This window comes from Macaca thibetana, chromosome 11 (genome assembly GCF_024542745.1).
Source record: "Macaca thibetana thibetana isolate TM-01 chromosome 11, ASM2454274v1, whole genome shotgun sequence".
NCBI classification, from domain to species: domain Eukaryota; kingdom Metazoa; phylum Chordata; class Mammalia; order Primates; family Cercopithecidae; genus Macaca; species Macaca thibetana.
The window spans coordinates 91,809,536-91,827,800 of record NC_065588.1 but is presented as its reverse complement, the minus strand read 5'-3'; the positions used below and the strand labels follow the sequence as shown (position 1 = coordinate 91,827,800).

Below are 18,265 nucleotides of genomic sequence, written 5' to 3'. Positions count from 1 at the left end.
TTAAAATGTGAATGTATGTGAATAGAACCTAGGAAAGTATTTAGTACATAGTAATTCTTCAATAACTATTAGTTAAATAATCCCTCAATCTTACTAATACTCACTACTTTGCCTTCTACCAAGTATATTTTTAAAACTTGAGATCTATCCTATCCTAACAGCTAATTAACACACTGAACTTTTTCAAGACTTATTAATAAACACCTTTTCCTTTTTAATCTGTGACATTAACTGAGGCTCTAACAAGTGATATAGAGAAAAGACTATATGGGTAAATTTTGATGAAGGAATATCACATTTTCTAGCTTTTCTTTTCTTTTTTTTTTTTTGAGACAGTCTCACTCTGTTGGCCAGGCTGGAGTGCAGTGGTGCAATCTCAGCTCACTGCAACCTCCATCTCCCGGGCTCAAGCAATTCTCCTCCCTCAGCTTCCCAAGTAGCTGGGATTACAGGTGTGTGTCACCACGCCTGGCTAAATTTTTTTTTGTATTTTTAGAAGAGACGGGATTTTCACCATGTTGGCCAGGCTGGTCTTGAACTACTGACCTCAGGTAATCCGCCCACCTCGACCTCCCAAAATGCTGGGATTACAGGTGTCAACCACCACATCCAGCTACATTTTCTAGCTTTTCTAACCAAAGATCAAATTAACCATTTACCGTCATCATCTTCATCTCTTTCTTTATCTTCCAATGCTTGTCTTTCCAACTGTCTTGCTACTTCATCCACTGAGGCTCCTGATTCTTTATCAGGTTCCTGTTCCCCTGCTGATCAAAATAAAATAGCAGAAATCGAATCTAATACAGACACTTTCCCACCAGAATATGCTCTAATGATCTTGGAAAACTTACAAATCCTTTCCTCAGGAAACAAAAACAGAAACATTATTGTGAACATAACAGAATTCGTTTAATGACAAAAATCTTCCATACGTACACAGTACTATCCGTTCATTAATTTACTCAACAAAATATCCATTACACACACTAGCAGCTAAAAGATAAACAAAAGTGTGAACTGGTCTCTATCCTCAAGTAGTTTAACTTGTAATAGTGGTCAGCTATTAGACTCAACAAATACTTAAATACCAAATAGATAATAGCAGCCTGGTTTCATGAAGAAGAATATCACGATGGGCTGGGTGAAGTCAAAATAAATAGGCAAAGATAGTCCATTACTAAAAAAGTAAAATGCTCAAATATCTAAGCACAAGACCAGGCCCCTGCTCTGGAAGTGATTATAACCTACCTATAGGAGCAATATGTTACATGTATTAACAGTAATAGTATCAGGTAGCACGAAATGAAGTGACATCTGGCTATTGGAGAGAATTCATATTAAGAAATACAACTGTTAAAAATACATTAGGATCAGTCAGCTGAACACCCTACGAGACGAAAAGCAGTGTTTGAATTTCACTCGAAATCCAGGAACAGCCACCAGAGTAATAAATTTTGCTCTGGAAGAGTTCCAGCAATGCTACAACTCTCTCCTTCCATTCCCATCTAATCAAAATTTCAGAAAGATGAAGATTAGCTCTCTTTGACCTCTCTCAATTCCATCTTAATCGCCTCCGACTTCTCCATTTTTCTGTTTCTCTGGGGATTTTAATTAGAAACAAGTAAAAATAATTTTTATTAAGGTGAAGGAACTTGTGCAGCAAAAACAGACTTCTGAAAACATTTAAGTTCCTAGCTCATATTATCCAACTGTAAACTCTCAGCAGTTCTCCTTGCCTTACCAGTGGATTTAGAGGTTAAGACCTGAGAAGTTCCATTCTGAGCCACAGAATATCCTATCTGCACTGCCTGCAAGTGGCATCTAAATTCAGGTCTCAAGGCCCTAAAGGTTGGCGATGCTATGGGATTAGGTACGTGAAAATTCGTATCACCACCACAAATTCTGCGATTAATGACACGAGTGCGCGGGCATACACAGATGTACACACACCCCAAAAGTGCAGGCTGCAACAACCACCTCAACGTGAACCGGGATAGTGGGGGGAGGTGTGCTCTCCATTTTATTTGCCCACCCCACCCCCACCCCCAAAGAAAATATGTCCTAGCTTGCTCCAGCAAACCAGCAAAGACGCGGCAATACGGGTCAGAATTGGATTTTTGAGGCGGCGGCCAAATCGCGCAAAAGATGGTAGGGCTGTGCTCTGTACACAATCTCAAGACCGTGCCACGATATGCGTGGGAGCTGAGTTCTGGTAATACAGGGGGCTCAGGCCCAGCGACCCCAGAGGTACCACACGCCAACCTCAGGCACTTTTTTCTCCCCCACCAGCCCTCTACTCCCACAGGAGGAGACGACGCCTCTTCTCAGACTGGGAATCTACAGCCCGGCTTTGCCACTCTGTCAGGCCTAAGAATCAGTCTAGTCTGGGGCTCCGGAGCCCCGTCCCGGCCCCCTCAACGGGCCTGAGCCAAACCGTTCAGCCATTCCCGGAGGGGACTGGGAAAACATAAAACTCTCTTTACCTGCAGAAGCCCCTTTGCTCTTCTTCTTCTTTCGTCTTTTTTTCTTGGCTGCTTCCTCAGCCGTAGAGGCAGCTCCTTCTTCCCTGTCGTCTGGATCCAGGTCGCCATTCAGGTGGCTCCCGGAGGCCGCTGCCTCTTCCACACCCGCCATGTTGCCCGAGAGAGCGCGAGGGAATGAGACAGAGCGGCGAGGGCCCGCTCCTTCTCCACCGCCTACACCAACCACGCCGGAAGCGGCTCTCGATGGTAAGGTCGCAGGGAATGCTGGGACGGCGGACGACTCAGCTGAGGGTGTCGAGCTAGCTTCGGGCCGGGCGTGCTGGAGTCTCGGCTTGGAGCCCCTCCTGGCGGGAGTTGACTGGGGCCAGACCCGACTGCTTCGTCCGGTGCCTCGGGCATTCCCGGTGCAAATCCGCTTGCGCAGGGTGAAGTTTAAAGGGGAGCTTGAGCTCTAGAGTCAGCTGGAGATGCCTGTGGAGGGGGGCAACCCGCAGGAGCAAGCGGCGTCTCTGCTGGAACGGAAATATTTTATATTTGCGTTTTTATAAATCACACAGGCAGTGGGGAAACGGGCTAAGAAATGTGTTCACTTGTACACTTTCCTATTGTCTTGACTCCACATATCTCTTAAATCTAAGATTTAATCAAATCTGCGTTGACATTCCCAATCACAGCTCTCCGGGAGGCTCTGTAGGCACTGGAGAGAATTTTGGAAGCTGGAGTTCCGTGTTAGTTTCTTGTACTACTCAACCCCGGACGGTTCAAGATGGATGGGATCCCGTCACACTCCGCTCACTTTCCAATTCAGGACAAGAATGACAGGTTCTGACACACGGGGACACGGTATCTCTCATTAATGCAAAAGATCACACTCCATTTTCTCTGTTTCCGGTCACCTTTCTTTTGGATTTAGGACGTTTCACCAGAAACTAATTGAATTTTGCCCATTTCTTTAATTCTTATGTTTTGAGCCTCATGTTCAAACCGTAGTTTGAGATTTAGTTTGTGGCGTAAGTGGACTGTGATTGGCTGCCTGCACCAACTCCTCAATTTCTCCTGAATATGGCTTTGTCCACCTAGAGAGTTTAGGTGTTTTCATTAGTTTTAAACTAGGCACCAAGCTTCATGGGCATCAAAAATGTCTTTAAGAGCCTTCTTGCCAATGGGTTTACAGTAAACCTCACACAGGCTCTGACCGCAGCTGCATAAATTTACATTCTCTGTCTTAAAGGTTCAGGCAGCACCTATCCAATAATACTAATAAAAACTGCTGCTCTTATTCTTGTGCATATCTTTATTTATCTCTCTAAATCTATCCCTATTTAGATTTTAAATTGTTTTCCCTACTTGATTGCTAGCAATGTAAAAGTTGGTAAACCGGCCAGGCCCTGTGGCTCACGCCTGTAATCCCAGCACTTTGGGAGGCCGAGGCAGTCAGGAGTTCGAGACCAGTCTGGCCAATATGGTGAAACCCCTTCTCTACTAAAAATACAAAAATTAGCCAGGCGTGGTGGCAAGCGCCTGTAGTCCCAGCTACTAGGGAGGCTGAGGCAGGAGAATCGCCTGAACCCAGGGAGAGGTTGCAGTGAGCCAAGATTGTGCCACTGCACTCCAGCCTGGGCGGCAAAGCAAGACTCCGTCTCAAAAAAAATAATAAAACAAAATAAAAATAAAAAGTTGGTAAACCAAACATAATACCACAGCAATAAAAATAGAAGTAGCTGCCATGTGTCCAAAATCCGTTAAAATGCCCAGCAAGATCCAGCCATACCTACTTATCCAGTGTCTCCACTCTCTTACTATTATAGCTCCAGCTCTCAAAGCTCTTTCTGACCTTGGAGCATTTCAAACTCACTGTTACTTTTGTCTGGGCTGCTCTTTGCTTGGCTGACATATTCACTCATTCTCTCATCCATCCATTTGTTGAATGCCTATTATAAATCCAGATCTGGCAATATTTAGAGAGCAAAAACAGAGATGATCCTTGTCATCATAAAGCCAGTTAACAAAAATAGACATCAAGCAATGATGCCAATAAAAGCAAATTTACAACTGCTGCTATGAGAGCATATTACAAAGGGACTTGCCTAGGTAGGATGGCCCGGCAGGGTTTCCTGAGGAAGTAGCAATTAGGCTGAGATCTGAAGGATAAATAGGCAAAGGGGAGAGGAAAGGTTTAGAGATTTTTTTTTTTTTTTTTTTTTTTTTTTTGGAGACAAGAGTCTCACTCTGTCAGCCAGGCTGGAGTGCAGTGGCCTGATCTCAGCTCACTGCAACCTCCGCCTCCCAGGTTCAAGATTCTCCTGCCTCAGCCTCCCGAATAGCTGGGATTACAGGTGCCCACCACCACGCCCAGCTAATTTTTGTAGAGACAGGGTTTCACCAAGTTGGCCAGGCTGGTCTCAAACGCCTGATCTCAGGTGATCCACCTGCCTCAACCTCCCATAGTGTTGGGATTACAGGCATGAGCCATTGCACCTGGCAGAGTATTCTTGGCAAAGGGAAGGTAAAGAAAAAATAATTGTGTTTAAAGAGGAGACATGGATTCTAATATTAGAATGGTCATTTGGCTATAATTTTGTGACTCTGGACAGCTCACATCTCTTTGAACCTTGGTTTTCTCGTCTGTAAAACACTAGGGAGTATAACACATTTAAAGAACTAAAAAACATTTAGTATGGCTGGAATGCAAAAAGGTGGAGAAGGGAGTGAGTGTGATGAGATGGGACTAGAAAGGTAAGAGCCTTGGAGGAAGGAAAGGGTAGGAGAGCTGACAGAGCCTTTTAGATCATACTAAGGGCTTTATACTTTGTCCTAAGAACAATATAAATCTCTTAAGTATTTTATTTTACTTTTTTATTTATTTTTGAGACAGGGTCTCATTCTGTTGCTCAGGCTGGAATGCAGTGGCATGATATCGGCTCACTGCAACCTCTACCTCCTGGGTTCAAGCAGTTATCCCACCTCAGTCTCCCAAGTAGCTGGGACTACAGGCACATGCCACCACACCCAGTTAATTTTTGTATTTTTTGGTAGAGACAGTGTTTCACCATGTTGGTCAGGCTGGTCTCAAACTCCTGACCTCAGGTGATCCACCTACTTATCTTAAGTATTTTATTTTTATTTTTTATTTTTTTCTGAGATGGAGTCTGGCTCTGTCACCCAGGCTGGAGTGCAGTGGTATGATCTCCGCTCACTGCAACTTCCACCTCCCGGATTCAAGCAATTCTCCCGCCTCAGCCTCCTGAGTAGTTGGGTCTACAGGCACGCGCCACCAGGCCCAGCTAATTTTTGTATCTTTAGTAGAGACAGGGTTTCACTATGTTGGCCAGGCTGGTCTCGAACTCTTGACCTCAGGTGATCCACCCTCCTCAGCCTCCAAAAGTGCTGGGATTACAGGGATGAGCCACCGTGTCCAGGTCCCTTAAGTATTTTAATGGTGAGGAGACAGTTAACCTGATCTGATGAGATTTGCAATTAACATGATTAGATTTTGAAAAGATCATGATAGGCCGGGCGCAGTGGCTCATGCCTGTAATCCCAGCACTTTGGGAGGCCAAGGGGGGCGGATCATGAGGTTAGGAGATCGAGACCATCCTGGCTAACATGGTGAAATTCCCGTCTCTACTAAAAATAAAAAAAATTAGCCGGACGTGGTTGTGGGCGCCTGTAGTCCCAGCTACTCAGGAGGCTGAGGCAGGAGAAAGGCGTGAACCCGGGAGGCAGAGCTTGCAGTGAGCCAAGATCACACCACTGCGCTCCAGCCTGGGTGACAGCAAGACTCCGTCTCAAAAAAAAAAAAAAAAAAAAAAAAAAAAGATCACCATGACTGCAGTGTACAGAGTAGAGTTGAGGATGGGTGGCCAGAATGAAAGCAGGGAGATCAGTTTAGTGGCTTGAAAGGGAATGATGATGGGTATGACCAAAAAAATGAATAGATTTAAGAGATATATGGGAGATAAAATGGGTAAGACTTGGTGAGGAATTGTATAAGGGATTTGAGAGAGAAGATACCAAGGAAGCGCCTTAGGTGTGTGCTGGTGAAACTGTATTGACTGGTAATGTAATGTCAATGACAGCGATAGAAAAACATTTCAGATTTGAAAGGGAAGATTATGTGTTAGATGTGAGACATGCTGAGTCTGAGGTGTCTGGGGCATTAAACTGGAGCTGTGAAGAAGGTGGATAACTATAAGGAACTGGAGATCAAAAGAATAGTTGAGGCTGGGCCCCGTGGCTCACGCCTGTAATCCCAGCACTTTCAGAGGCCAAGGCAGGCGGATCACGAGGTTAGGAGATCGAGACCATCCTGTCTAACATGGTGAAACCCTGTCTCTACTAAAAATACAAAAAATTTAGCTGGGCATGGTGGCGGGCACCTGTAATCCCAGCTACTCGGAAGACTGAGAGGAAAATTGCTCGAACCTGGGAGGCAGAGGTTGTAGTGAGCCAAGATCCCACCACTGCACTCCAGCCTGGGTGACAGAGCAAGACTCTGTCTCAAAAAAAAAAAAAAAAAAAAAAAAAAAATGCTGCTAGTCCAAATTGAGTTATACCATAATTTAGAATACACACTGAATTACAAAAACTAAATACAAAAATACTAAAGTCTCTCAATAATGTTATATTTATTACTTGTTGAAATGATAATTTTTATATAGGGTTAAATAAAAACATCATTATGATTGATTGTTACCTGTTTCTTTTTACTTTTTAAAATGTGGCTACTAGAAATTTTAAAATTACATGAGTGACTATTGGACAATGTAAATTGTCAACCTAAAAAAAAAGACACTAGAGGCTAGGCATGGTTTCTGACACCTGTAATCCCAGCACCCTAGGAAGATCACTTGAAGCCAGGAGTCAGAGACCAGCCTGGGTTACCAAGCAAGACCCCTCTCTACAAGGAATTAAAAAATTATCTGGGCGTGGTGGCATGTGCCTGTAGTCCCAACTACTCGGAGGCTAAGGTGGGAGGATTGCTTGACCCCGGGGAAGTCAAGGCTGCCATGAATTATGATCACACTGTTACAGAAGGGCTGGGCTCCCAGCTAAACCCCACCCTTCAGCCTGGAACCATGGCCCTAAGTGAAAACAGCTGACCCCATTTTTCTGCCCAAATGTTGCTTTTTTGGCCTGCCCCACCCCTATCCTGTGCCCATAAAAGACTTCAGCTGACAAAGCAACACAAGCGGCTGAGTGGCAAGAAAAGAAACAACTAAGTGTCAGAGAGTAGATGCAGCTAACTTTGGATGTACAGCTTCAGAGAGGGGCCTGGCCAGAGATGGGTGGGCTTCAGGGAAAGATCACCTTCCCATCCCTTTGCAGCCTCCCTTTCCGCTGAGAGCCACCCACCACTCAATAAAGTCTTCTGCATTCATTACCTTTCAACTGGTTCATGGGACCTGATTCTTCCTGGACGCCAGACAAGAATCAGGAAGCCCCTGAGAGCACAGGGGCTGCCACCCTGACCCTCCACTGAGCTGGTTGGCACTTGGCCATCCCTGGACGGCAGAGCAGAAAGAGCATTGGTTGTAATATGCTTGAATGCTGCTGCAGGGCCCACATAGAGCCTCCTCCCACCAGAAAAGAGTGACTGGCTGGTTCCAGCGTTAGTTCACTCCGGTTCCCACACTCGCTCCCTCGCACACTCCCTCCCATGAGGAGTGGCCAGCAGTGGGCTTAGTGAAACCAGCCACTCCGCTTCCCACCCACCAAGGGGGTCAAGGGAACTATCCTGTCTCATCACCACTGCACTCCAGCCTCGATGACAGAGTGAGACCTTGTCTCAAAAAAAAAAAAAAAAAAAAAGAAAAAAGGAAAAACGGCCAGGTGCGGTGGCTCATGCCTGTAATCCTAGTAAGCACTTTGGGAGGCCAAGGCAGGTGGATCATTTGAGGTCAGGAGTTCGAGACTAGCCTGGCCAACGTGGTGAAGCCCTGTCTCTATTAAAAATACAAAAATTGGCCGGGCGCGGTGGCTCACGCCTGTAATCCCAGCACTTTGGGAGGCCGAGGCGGGTGGATCACGAGGTCAGGAGATCGAGACCATCCTGGCTAACACGGTGAAACCCCGTCTCTACTAAAAATGCAAAACATTAGCTGGGCGTGGTGGCGGGTGCCTGTAGTCCCAGCTACTTGGGAGGCTGAGGCAGGAGAATGGCGTGAACTCGGGAGGCGGAGCTTGCAGTGAGCCGAGACCGCACCACTGCACTCCAGCCTGGGCGACTGAGCGAGACTCCGCCTCAAAAAAAAAAAAAAAATACAAAAATTAGTCGGACATGGTGGCACGTGCTTGTAGCCCCAGCTACTCGGTAGGCTGAGGCAGGAGAATTGCTTGAACCCATAAGGCAGAGATTGCAGAGGGCCGAGATCGCACCACTGCACTCCAGCCTGGGTGACAGAGTGGGACTGTCTCTCAAAAAAAAAAAAAAAAAAAGCAAGAGAAAATTATCTCTAAACCTGTTGGGTTTATTTGAGAATAGAAATAAGGATTATAATCCAGAATGCTGGAAATGGCAAGCCTCCAGTGCACTCAGTGAGGGAAGGGGAGCTTTTATTAACAAAAAAGAAATTTATATAAACTGCTTAGAAACAGATCATTGTTTCTAGAGGCTCAAAGCCAGAGTTGTCAGTTCATTGGTGGAGATGCCTTACTGCGTAAGTGTTCTGAGAACATTTTACCTGAATTACAGCAGTCCTAAAAAAAATGTCTAGTGATAGGCGGGGCGCCCTGGCTCACGCCTGTAATCCCAGCACTTTGAGAGGCCAAGGTGGGCGGATCACAAGGTCAGGAGATCGAGACCATCCTGGCTAACATGGTGAAACCCCATCTCTAATAAAAATAAAAAAAAATTAGCCGGAGGTGGTTGCAGGTGCCTGTAGTCCCAGCTACTTGGGAGGCTGAGGTGGGAGAACAGCATGAACCTGGGAGGCGGAGCTCTAGTGAGCTGAGATCACTCCACTGCACTCCAGCCTGGGAGACAGAATGAGACCCCATCTCAAAAAAAAAAAAAAAAAAAAAAAAAAAAGTCTAGTGATAAACCTTATCAAATCAGGAGATGCTTGAAAGATGCAAAAGAGCTTTTTGAACGTCCTTGGAAACAATTCTTAGACATGTAAGCGTAGGCCTCCTCTCCTTTCAACCTTCCTGGCCCTATTTTGTCTGCGTCTGACAAAAGCGATTTCATTTTGGCATCTGCAACCTTCACAAAGTCGAGAGTAAAAAGTATGTAAGTTGTCAAAATCAAAATGGAGTCACTAGTGTTAAAAAAAAAAAACAACTCAGACAAAAAGAGCTGAGGAAGGCTATAGAAAGAGGGTTCTCACACTTGTATGCCTAATAACAAAAACTATCACAAAAGACTTTGCAAACACCACAACCTTGCATAAAGGCCCTCCCAACTGTACACAAAAGATACTTCTACAAGGACATCTACCCAGCAACTGCCTGTATGACTTTGGACTGGCATCACTTTTGTTATTGATCTTTGTAGCCAAGGATAATTATCTCAAAACAATTATCCTTCTCATTTTTCCTTTAAATATCTTTATCTTTCTTCAAACCTCCCTGGATATGCACATAATTTACCACATATGTTTTTCTCTTACAGAGACTCTCTCTGTTATTTAGATTGACAGAAAAAAAGTGAACCTGAGACCAAGCCTTGGGGAACATTTAATGAATGAGCTGGGGCAGATGAACCTTCAAAGACGACTGACGAGGTAACCAGAGAGGAAGGAAGGGATCAGGAGGCATTTATTATTAGAGAAGCCAAGGGAAGACCTTCTCAAGAAGGAGGGCATGATTACATAGTAATTGTTGTACATAGTAATTTGGATGCCATTGGTGACCTTAGCAAGAGCTATTTAGATAGAGAGATGGAAACCAGACTAAAGAGTGTTGAGGAGGGTGGGCATGGTGGCTCACACCTGTAATCCCAGCACTTTGGGAGGCCAAGGCAGGTGGATCACAAGGTCAAGGGTTCAAGACCAGCCTGGCCAACATGGTGAAACCCCGCCTCTACTAAAAATACAAAAATTAGTCAGGCATGGTGGTGGGCGCCTGTAATCTCAGCTTCGGGAGGCTGAGGCACAGAATTGCTTGAACCCAGGAGGCGGAGGTTGTAGTGAGCAGGGATCGCGCCATAGCACTCTAGCCTGGCCAACAGAGGCAGACTCTGTCACAAAAAAAAAAAAAAAAAAAAGTGTTGAGGAATGAGTTGGGGAGTGGGGAAATAGAGAACCTCCCCATCCTTTAAGTTTCAGCTTAAGTGCCCCCTTTTCAGGGAATCCTTCCATAATTTTCTAAATCAGGTCCTCCTCTCACAACCTTTCATTGAATTCTTAACTTTTTTTCATGGTACTTATCACAATGTGTAATGAATTTATTTATGTGGTTGTTTGTTTTATGGCTGTCTCCCCAGGAGCCCTGCATATTACATTTCTCTTTCCTTTTCTTTCTTTCTTTCTTTCTTTCTTTCTTTTTTTTTTTTTTTTGTGAGACAGGGGGTCTCACTCTACCATCCAGGCTGCAGCGTAGTGGTACAATCACAGCTCACTGCAGCCTCAACCTCCTAGGCTCAAGTGATTTCCACCTCAGCCTCCTGAGTACTAGGACTGCAGGTACATGACACCACACCTGGCTAATTTTTTTTTTTTTTTTTCTGTATTTGAGATGATGTTTCAACACTTTGCCCAGGCTGGTATTGAACCCCTGAACTCAAGCAATCTGCCCACCTTGGCCTCCAAGTACTAGGATTAAAGGCATAAGCCACTGCACCCAGCTCCTGCATATTTTCTTCACTATCACCAGCACCTGCCTAAAATCTAAGGCATAGTAGGAGCTCAGTAAATACTCACTATATAAATAGCACTTAAGCACCCAGCATATTATATTCATTATCTCATTTAATCCATTTTTGAGTTGAGGAAATTACAGAGAGAGTTTAGGCAACTTGCCCCAGGTAGTACAGCAAGTGAATAGTGGAGTCAGAATCCAAAGCCAGGTTATCAGATACCAACAGTTTAATGATTTTGAATTATACTGTCCCGGTTGAAATTTCAAATCAATTCAGTAAACATTTATTGAGGTTGCAGTGAGCCAACATCACACCACTGCACTCCAGCCTGGGCAACAGAGACTCTATCTCAAAAAAACAAACAAACAAACAAACAAAAACAAAAAATGTTTTTTGCCTGTAGTCCCAGCTACTCAGGAGGCTGAAGCAGGAGAATTGCAGACTGGGAGTAATTTTGCTTGGTGAGAAACACAAAACTGAATAAGATAGAAGTCCGTACCCTCAAGAAAGTTTAGAATTCAATGAGACAGATGTGTAAATAAATAAAATAAGATGCTAACACTTTCCTCATTTATTAATTCTTTTCTATTCTAAAATAGTCTATCACAAAGATGAGGGATTTTTCTTTTTTCTTTTTTTTTGAGACAGCGTCTCACACTGTCAACCCAGGCTGGAGTGCAGTGGTGCAATCTCACTCAACTGCAACCTCTGCCTCCCAGGTTCAAGCAATTCTCATGCCTCAGCCTCCCAAGTAGCTGGGATTACAGATGTGAGCCATCGTGCCCAGACAGCTGAGGAATTTCTCAAGGGTTCTAAAAGATCTTCAGACTCAGGGCAAGGATGTGGCAGGACAAATGTCAAAACTTTGGGGGGCTGAGGCAGGAGGATCACTTGAGTTCAGGAGTTCCAACCCAGCCTGGGCAACATAGCAAGACCTCATCTCTACTAAAAAAAAAAAAAAGAAGAAGAAGAAGGAGGAGGAGGAGGAGGAGAAGAAGGGGAAGGGGAAGAAGAAATTAACTAGGCATAGTGGTGAGTGCCTGTAGTCCCAGCTACTCTGGAGGCTGAACCAGGAGAATGACTTGAGCCTAGGAGATAGAGGCTGCGGTGAGCTATGATCATGCCATTACACTCCAGCCTAGGCAATCTGTCTCAAAAATAAAAGAAAGAAAATAAAAAGCCAAATATATTTAAAGAACTGTCTTCTGCGATTATGGTACTTTTTATTTTTTGAAGTTAAACAGTCATTTTACATTATTATTATAAAACGACAGCGAGAATAGACACCGTTTTTCAGTGCCTTGACAACATTTTTTAAAAGGCAACACTGTGTTAGTTCTCAAAACCACTTTTTAAACCTTTCTTAATAGTGACATCCCTAAGTCTGATGGTCTCTATTCTAAATAAATAATTGGAGATGGGAGAGCCTAGTGTTATGAGAGAACTGCCAAATTATTGCTGATAACAATATTGATGGGAACTTATGCAAAAGCTGTGGTTAGGGGTCTAAGAGGAGAGGTTGCATCACAGAAACTGTTTTCTTTTTTTTTTTTTTTGAGACAGAGTCTTGCTCTGTCACCCAGGCTGGAGTGCAGTGGCACAATCTCAGCTCACTGCAACCTCCGCCTCCTGGGTTCAAGCAATTCCCCTGCCTCAGCCTCCTGAGTAGCTGGGACTACAGGCAAGAAACCTTTTTTTTTTTTGAGATGGAGTCTCACTCTGTTGCCCAGGCCGGTGTGCAGTGCAGTGCTGCGATCTCGGCTCACTACAACCTCTGCCTCCCGGGTTCAAGTGATTCTCCTGCCTCAGCCTGCCGAGTAGCTGGGATTACAGGCACCCACCACCACGCCTGGCTAATTTTTGTATTTTTACTAGAGATGGGGTTTCACCATGTTGGCCAGGCTCGTCTGGAATTCCTGACTTCAAGTGATCCACTTGCCTCAGCCTCCCAAAGTGCTGGGATTACAGGAGTGAGCCACCGCACCCGGCCTCCATAGAAACATTTCTAAAGTAGTATTAAGAGAACTTAATAGTGCATTGAGCAGAGAGAGAGAGGAGTTGAGGATGAGACCCAGGTTTCTGGCTTGGGTTCCTGGGTGGAGAGGTATACCACTGCCTGAGATAGAGAATGAAAGGGGAGGGGTAGGTTTTGGAAGAAGTGGAATGGAAGATAAGCTTTGGGCATTCTAAATTTGAGATGCCTGCAGGGCACCCAGGCAAAGATATCGGGTAGTCAGTTAGAAATGTGCATCTAGAGATACAGACCCGGGAGTAATTAGGCCCTCCATGTGGCAGAGGCTATGAACGAGGTCATTCAGGAAGACAGGAAAGGGACCAAAATCAAAACATAACCCACAAGGACACTCATGTTTTGGGGATTTTGTTTGTTTGTAGGGAGAGTGGGAATTTCTGTTAAGGACATGACAAAGGAATGGTAAGACAAGAAGGAGAAAATGCTTTAGAGAATAATCACATGAAGGTTAGGAGATAAAATGCTTCATGAAATAGTTTGATCAGCTATGTCAACTGTTGTAGAAAGATCAAGTAGTACAAAGTCTCACAACAGACTGTTTACTTCAGATGGAGCAATTTTGTTAGGGGGCATCAAAACAGACTACATAGGAAAGATTGTGATGCACTTTCCCAGACACCAACTCAAGGGACAAAGTGTGAAAGTTGTCAGAATCATAATGGAGTCACTTGTGTTAAAAACCCTGACAAGGCCGGGGATAGTGGTGCACATCTGTAATCCCAGCACTTTGGGAGGCCAAGGCGGGCGTATCGTTTGAGTCCAGGATTCAAGACCAGCCTAGGCAGCATGGTAAAACCCTATTTATACAAAACAGAAAAATTTTGTATAAATTTTTTAATACAAATTTATATTTGTATAAATATATACAAATTTTACAGCCTGTATATATACAAATATATACAGCCGGCGTGGTGGCACATGCCTATAGTCCCAGCTACTTGGGAGGCTGAGAAGGATGGCTTGAGCCTAGGAAGTGAAAGGTCAATGAGCTATGAGCTATGATTGTGCCACTGCACTCCAGCCTTGGTGACAAAGTAAGACTTTGTCTCAAAAAAAAAAAAAAAAAAAAACAAAAAAAAACAAAAAACCCTGACGAATAGAGTCTCAGAAAGCCATGAAGGCAGGATTCTCATGCACAAATGTCTGATAACAAGAATTACAGTAAGAGACTGCAAAAATGACAACCTTGCACAAAGGCCATAGCAATCTTGCAATACAAAACATTTCTGTGAGGACACCTGTCCAGCAACTGCTTGTCCAAACTCTGACTGGCTTCACCCTCGTTATTGATCCTTTAGTCAGTGATACTCCTCATTTTTCCTTTAAAAAACTTCTCTTCCTAGGCTTGGCACAGTGGCTCACGCCTGTAATCCCAGCACTTTGAGAGGCCAAGGCGGGTGGATCACCTGAGGTTAGGAGTTCGAGACCAGCCAGGCCAACATGGTGAAACCCCGTCTCTACTAAAAATACAAAAAATAGCTGAGCGTGGTGGTGGGCACCTGTAATCCCAGATTCTCAGGAGGCTGAGGCAGGAGATTTGCTGGAACCTGGGAGGTGAAGGTTGCAGTGAGCTGAGGTTGCGCCATTGCATTCTAGCCTGGGTGACAGAGCAAGACTCCATCTCAAATAATAATAATAAATACAAAGCTTGTCTCCCTTTACTTCCTTGAAATACACTTTCTTTCTCAATCATAGTTGTATCCAATAACATCCTAAATTACTTATTTTTTTGTTTTCCATTCAAAGTGGCAGAACTAGAACTACATTACTTATTAATCTTATAATTTATCTCCTTTTGTAGTTAGAATAAAGTTAGATACCTAATAGTAGAAATTTACCTTCCCCGTAACCTTTACATGATGTCCATGTTTTGAGGTTTAGGCTTTGGGAAAAACATATATGGTTCAAAGCAATATTCTTATGCCCAAGATATCAGGAGTATCATTACCCACATGAAAGTTTTCTTTCTTTTTCTTTTTTTTTTTTTTTTTTTTGAGACAAGCTCTTGTTCTGTTACCCAGGCTGAAGTACAGTGGCACCATCTTGGCTCACTGCAGCCTCCACCTCTTGGTTTCAAGCAATCCTCATGCCTCAGCCTCCCAAGCAGCTAGGATTACAGGCACATGCCACCACACCTAGTTAATTTTAGTATTTTTTAGTAGAGACAGGGTTTCACCACGTTGGCCAGGCTAGTCTCTAACTGCTGACCTCAAGCGATCCTCCTGCCTCAGCCTCCCAAAGTGCTGGGATTACAGGCGTGAGTCACCACACCCAGCCCTCTGCAAATTTTCAAGGCCTTATTGGTCAGGGCCATGTAGGATTTAATATCAAGTGTTCACGAAAGAAAGCTTAGAGCTAGATAAAATACTTTGCCTAGACTCATGGAGTCTTTCCCTGAGCATATTTCTGGAGTTCCTTCTCTCTCTCTCTTTTTTTTTTTTTTTTTTTTTGAGACAGAATCTCACTCTATCACTCACTCTGTCACTGTAGTGCAATGGCGCAATCTTGGCTCACTGCAGCCTAAGCCTCCTGGGCTAAAGCAATCCTCCCACCTCGGCCTCCCGAGTAGCTGGGATTATAGGCGCATGCCACTGCAATCAGCTATTTTTTTTTTTTTTTTTTTTTGAGACAGAGTCTCATTCTGTCACCCAGACTGGAGTACAGTAGTGACACTGCAACCTCCATGGCTCACTGCAACCTCCACCTCCCAGGTTCAAGCAATTCTCTGCCTCAGCCTCCTGAGTAGCTGGGATTAGAGGTGTACGCTACCACACCTGGCTAATTTTCCTATTTTTAGTAGAGATGGGATTTTACCATGTTGGTCAGGCTGGTCTCAAACGCCTGACCTCAAGCAATGTGCCTGCCTTGACCTGAGAAAGTGCTGGGATTACAGGTCTGAGCCACTGCACCTGGCCTGGAGTTTCTTTTCTGTGCAGTTTCTTTCTCTCTGATATGTCTCCTCAGCTCAGAGATACCACCATGCAGGAAAGTGTTTCCACACAAAGTGCTGAAGTGATTGTGAATCTTGCATCATTTCCCTGTCATCTGGTATCACAGTTCTGTGCTTCCTATTGACCGATGTCTAAAAGGACTTATTTCTTTTTCCAAGTTTGACAGCTGTGTGTAATGGGAAGTCTTGTCCAGTATCAGTCCTTTTCCTACATCAAGGCTGAAAGTGGAAGTACTTCCACATTGCGGGCTTTCTGTCAACATCTGATGAGCTTTGCTTGCCAGTTTTTATCTGTATTTATTTATTTATTGAGATGAAGTCTCACTCTGTCACCCAGGCTGGAGTGCAATGGCATGATCTCGGCTCACTTCAACCTCTGCCTCCCAGGTTCAAGTGTTTCTCCCACCTCAGCCTCCCGAGTAGCTGGGATTACAAGTGCTCACCACCATGCCTGGCTAATTTTTGTATTTTTAGTAGAGACAGGGTTTCATCATCTTGGCCAGGCTGGTCTCGAACTCCTGACCTCAAATGATCCGCCCCCACTTCAGCCTCCCAAAGTGCTGGGATTACAAGCATGAGTCACTGTGCCCAGCCCAGTTTTTTATTTTTAAATGATGCAATAGAAACCTGACTGGGAACTCAGTATTTGTAGGCAGAGCTTTGTCAATTAGGAGGTTTGCTTTAGTGTGAATGGATGAAAAGTAGACCATATACTTTGGAAAATAGACATTGTTGGATACTTACCCAGAATTCATTTCTAGTTTTTCCTTTGCTAACATAATCCTTCTTTGGGTTCAGGAGTTCACGCTTTTCTGCCTAGCTAGGTGAACCTGTTCTTAACTCAAGAGTAAATCCTGATTTGGCTAAACTAATACACGAGAATTCCAATTCCTCTTGCCAGTGGTTTGCTTAGGCATCGGCTTGTGTTGCAATTTTGGTCAATGAAACATGGAGGGCCAGGTATGGTGACTTACACCTGTAATCCCAGCACTTTGGGAGGCTAAGGTGAGAGGATCTCTTGAGCTCAGGCATTCGAGACCAGCCTGGGCAATATAGCGAGACACAGGCTCTGCAAAAAATTCTTAAAACGTTAGCTGGGTAGTGGCACAAACCTGTAATCCCAGCTACTCAGGAGGCTGAGATGGGACGATCACTTGAACTCAGGAGGTAGAGGTTTCAGTGAGCCAAGATTGCACCACTGCACTCCAGCCTGGGTGACAAAGCGAGACGCCCTGTCTCAAAACACAGGGAGTAAAACCATTGGGAACTTCTGGAAAAAGGTTTTTAAATTAAAAAAAAAAAAAAGACAAAAGAAAATATAGTTTCTTTTCTTCTGTAGATGTTTTCAAGTCTACGAATAATCCCTGGGGATATGAAGAGCACAGGACAGAGAGGTGGAATGATGCTGGGCCCTTGATGGTGTCATTCAGCCATTGAATTAGAAAATCCTCGTCACTCTACATTCAAACATGTAATGTATCACATCTCCACATTTTTAGAATTAGAGATTTCTGATACCTATAAATAAAGTCATCCTAAGTGATACAAACTCCAGAATACACAGGACTTGGTGCTTAAATGTGAACTTCCTTTCTAATTTCCATAATGCTTCCAGATCATGTGTTCAATTTCTTAGAAGATAACTATTTTTTTAGTTTGTTGTTGTTGTTGTTGTATTTTTTCCTAGAAGATGGAGAAACACCAAAACTACAGACATTATACTTGTAAGAGTAGACTTGTTGACTTAATTCTTGATACGAACTTTAAGTTAATTCTTCCTTTTTAAGCCCCAGGTCCCACTCTCTTGCTTGCTTAGTGTTTCCAAGTCCTAAATTTCTCAAGAGGTTTTGCAGGGCTAATTGAGTCCCTTTTCAAAGCATCTTATTCTACTGACTTCTTGGCTGTGCTTTCTCCACACTATTTCATGACTTTTCTCTCCTTCATCAAATTTCAGTCAGAACTTTTATAACTCTTGTCCCTGGAAGCCCTGCTCCTATCTT

The 18,265-nt window shown here is 44.1% G+C and overlaps 1 protein-coding gene and 1 long non-coding RNA gene across 2 annotated transcripts in view; both read right to left on the bottom strand.

Annotated features, from left to right (window-relative positions):
• The window catches only part of METAP2 (methionyl aminopeptidase 2), an 817,888-nt gene that overhangs the window by 38,768 nt on the left and 760,855 nt on the right, over window positions 1–18,265 (bottom strand). The window contains exons 2-3 of the mRNA XM_050747189.1: window positions 2,484–2,718; window positions 660–767 (exon numbers count right to left, since the gene is read on the bottom strand). Coding sequence (XP_050603146.1) covers window positions 660–767; window positions 2,484–2,634 — 259 coding nt within the window. The 5' untranslated portion in view covers window positions 2,635–2,718. The remainder of the gene's footprint in view (window positions 1–659; window positions 768–2,483; window positions 2,719–18,265) is intronic.
• Window positions 1–18,265, bottom strand: part of LOC126930317 (uncharacterized) — a 590,715-nt gene that overhangs the window by 564,097 nt on the left and 8,353 nt on the right. The window lies entirely within an intron of this gene.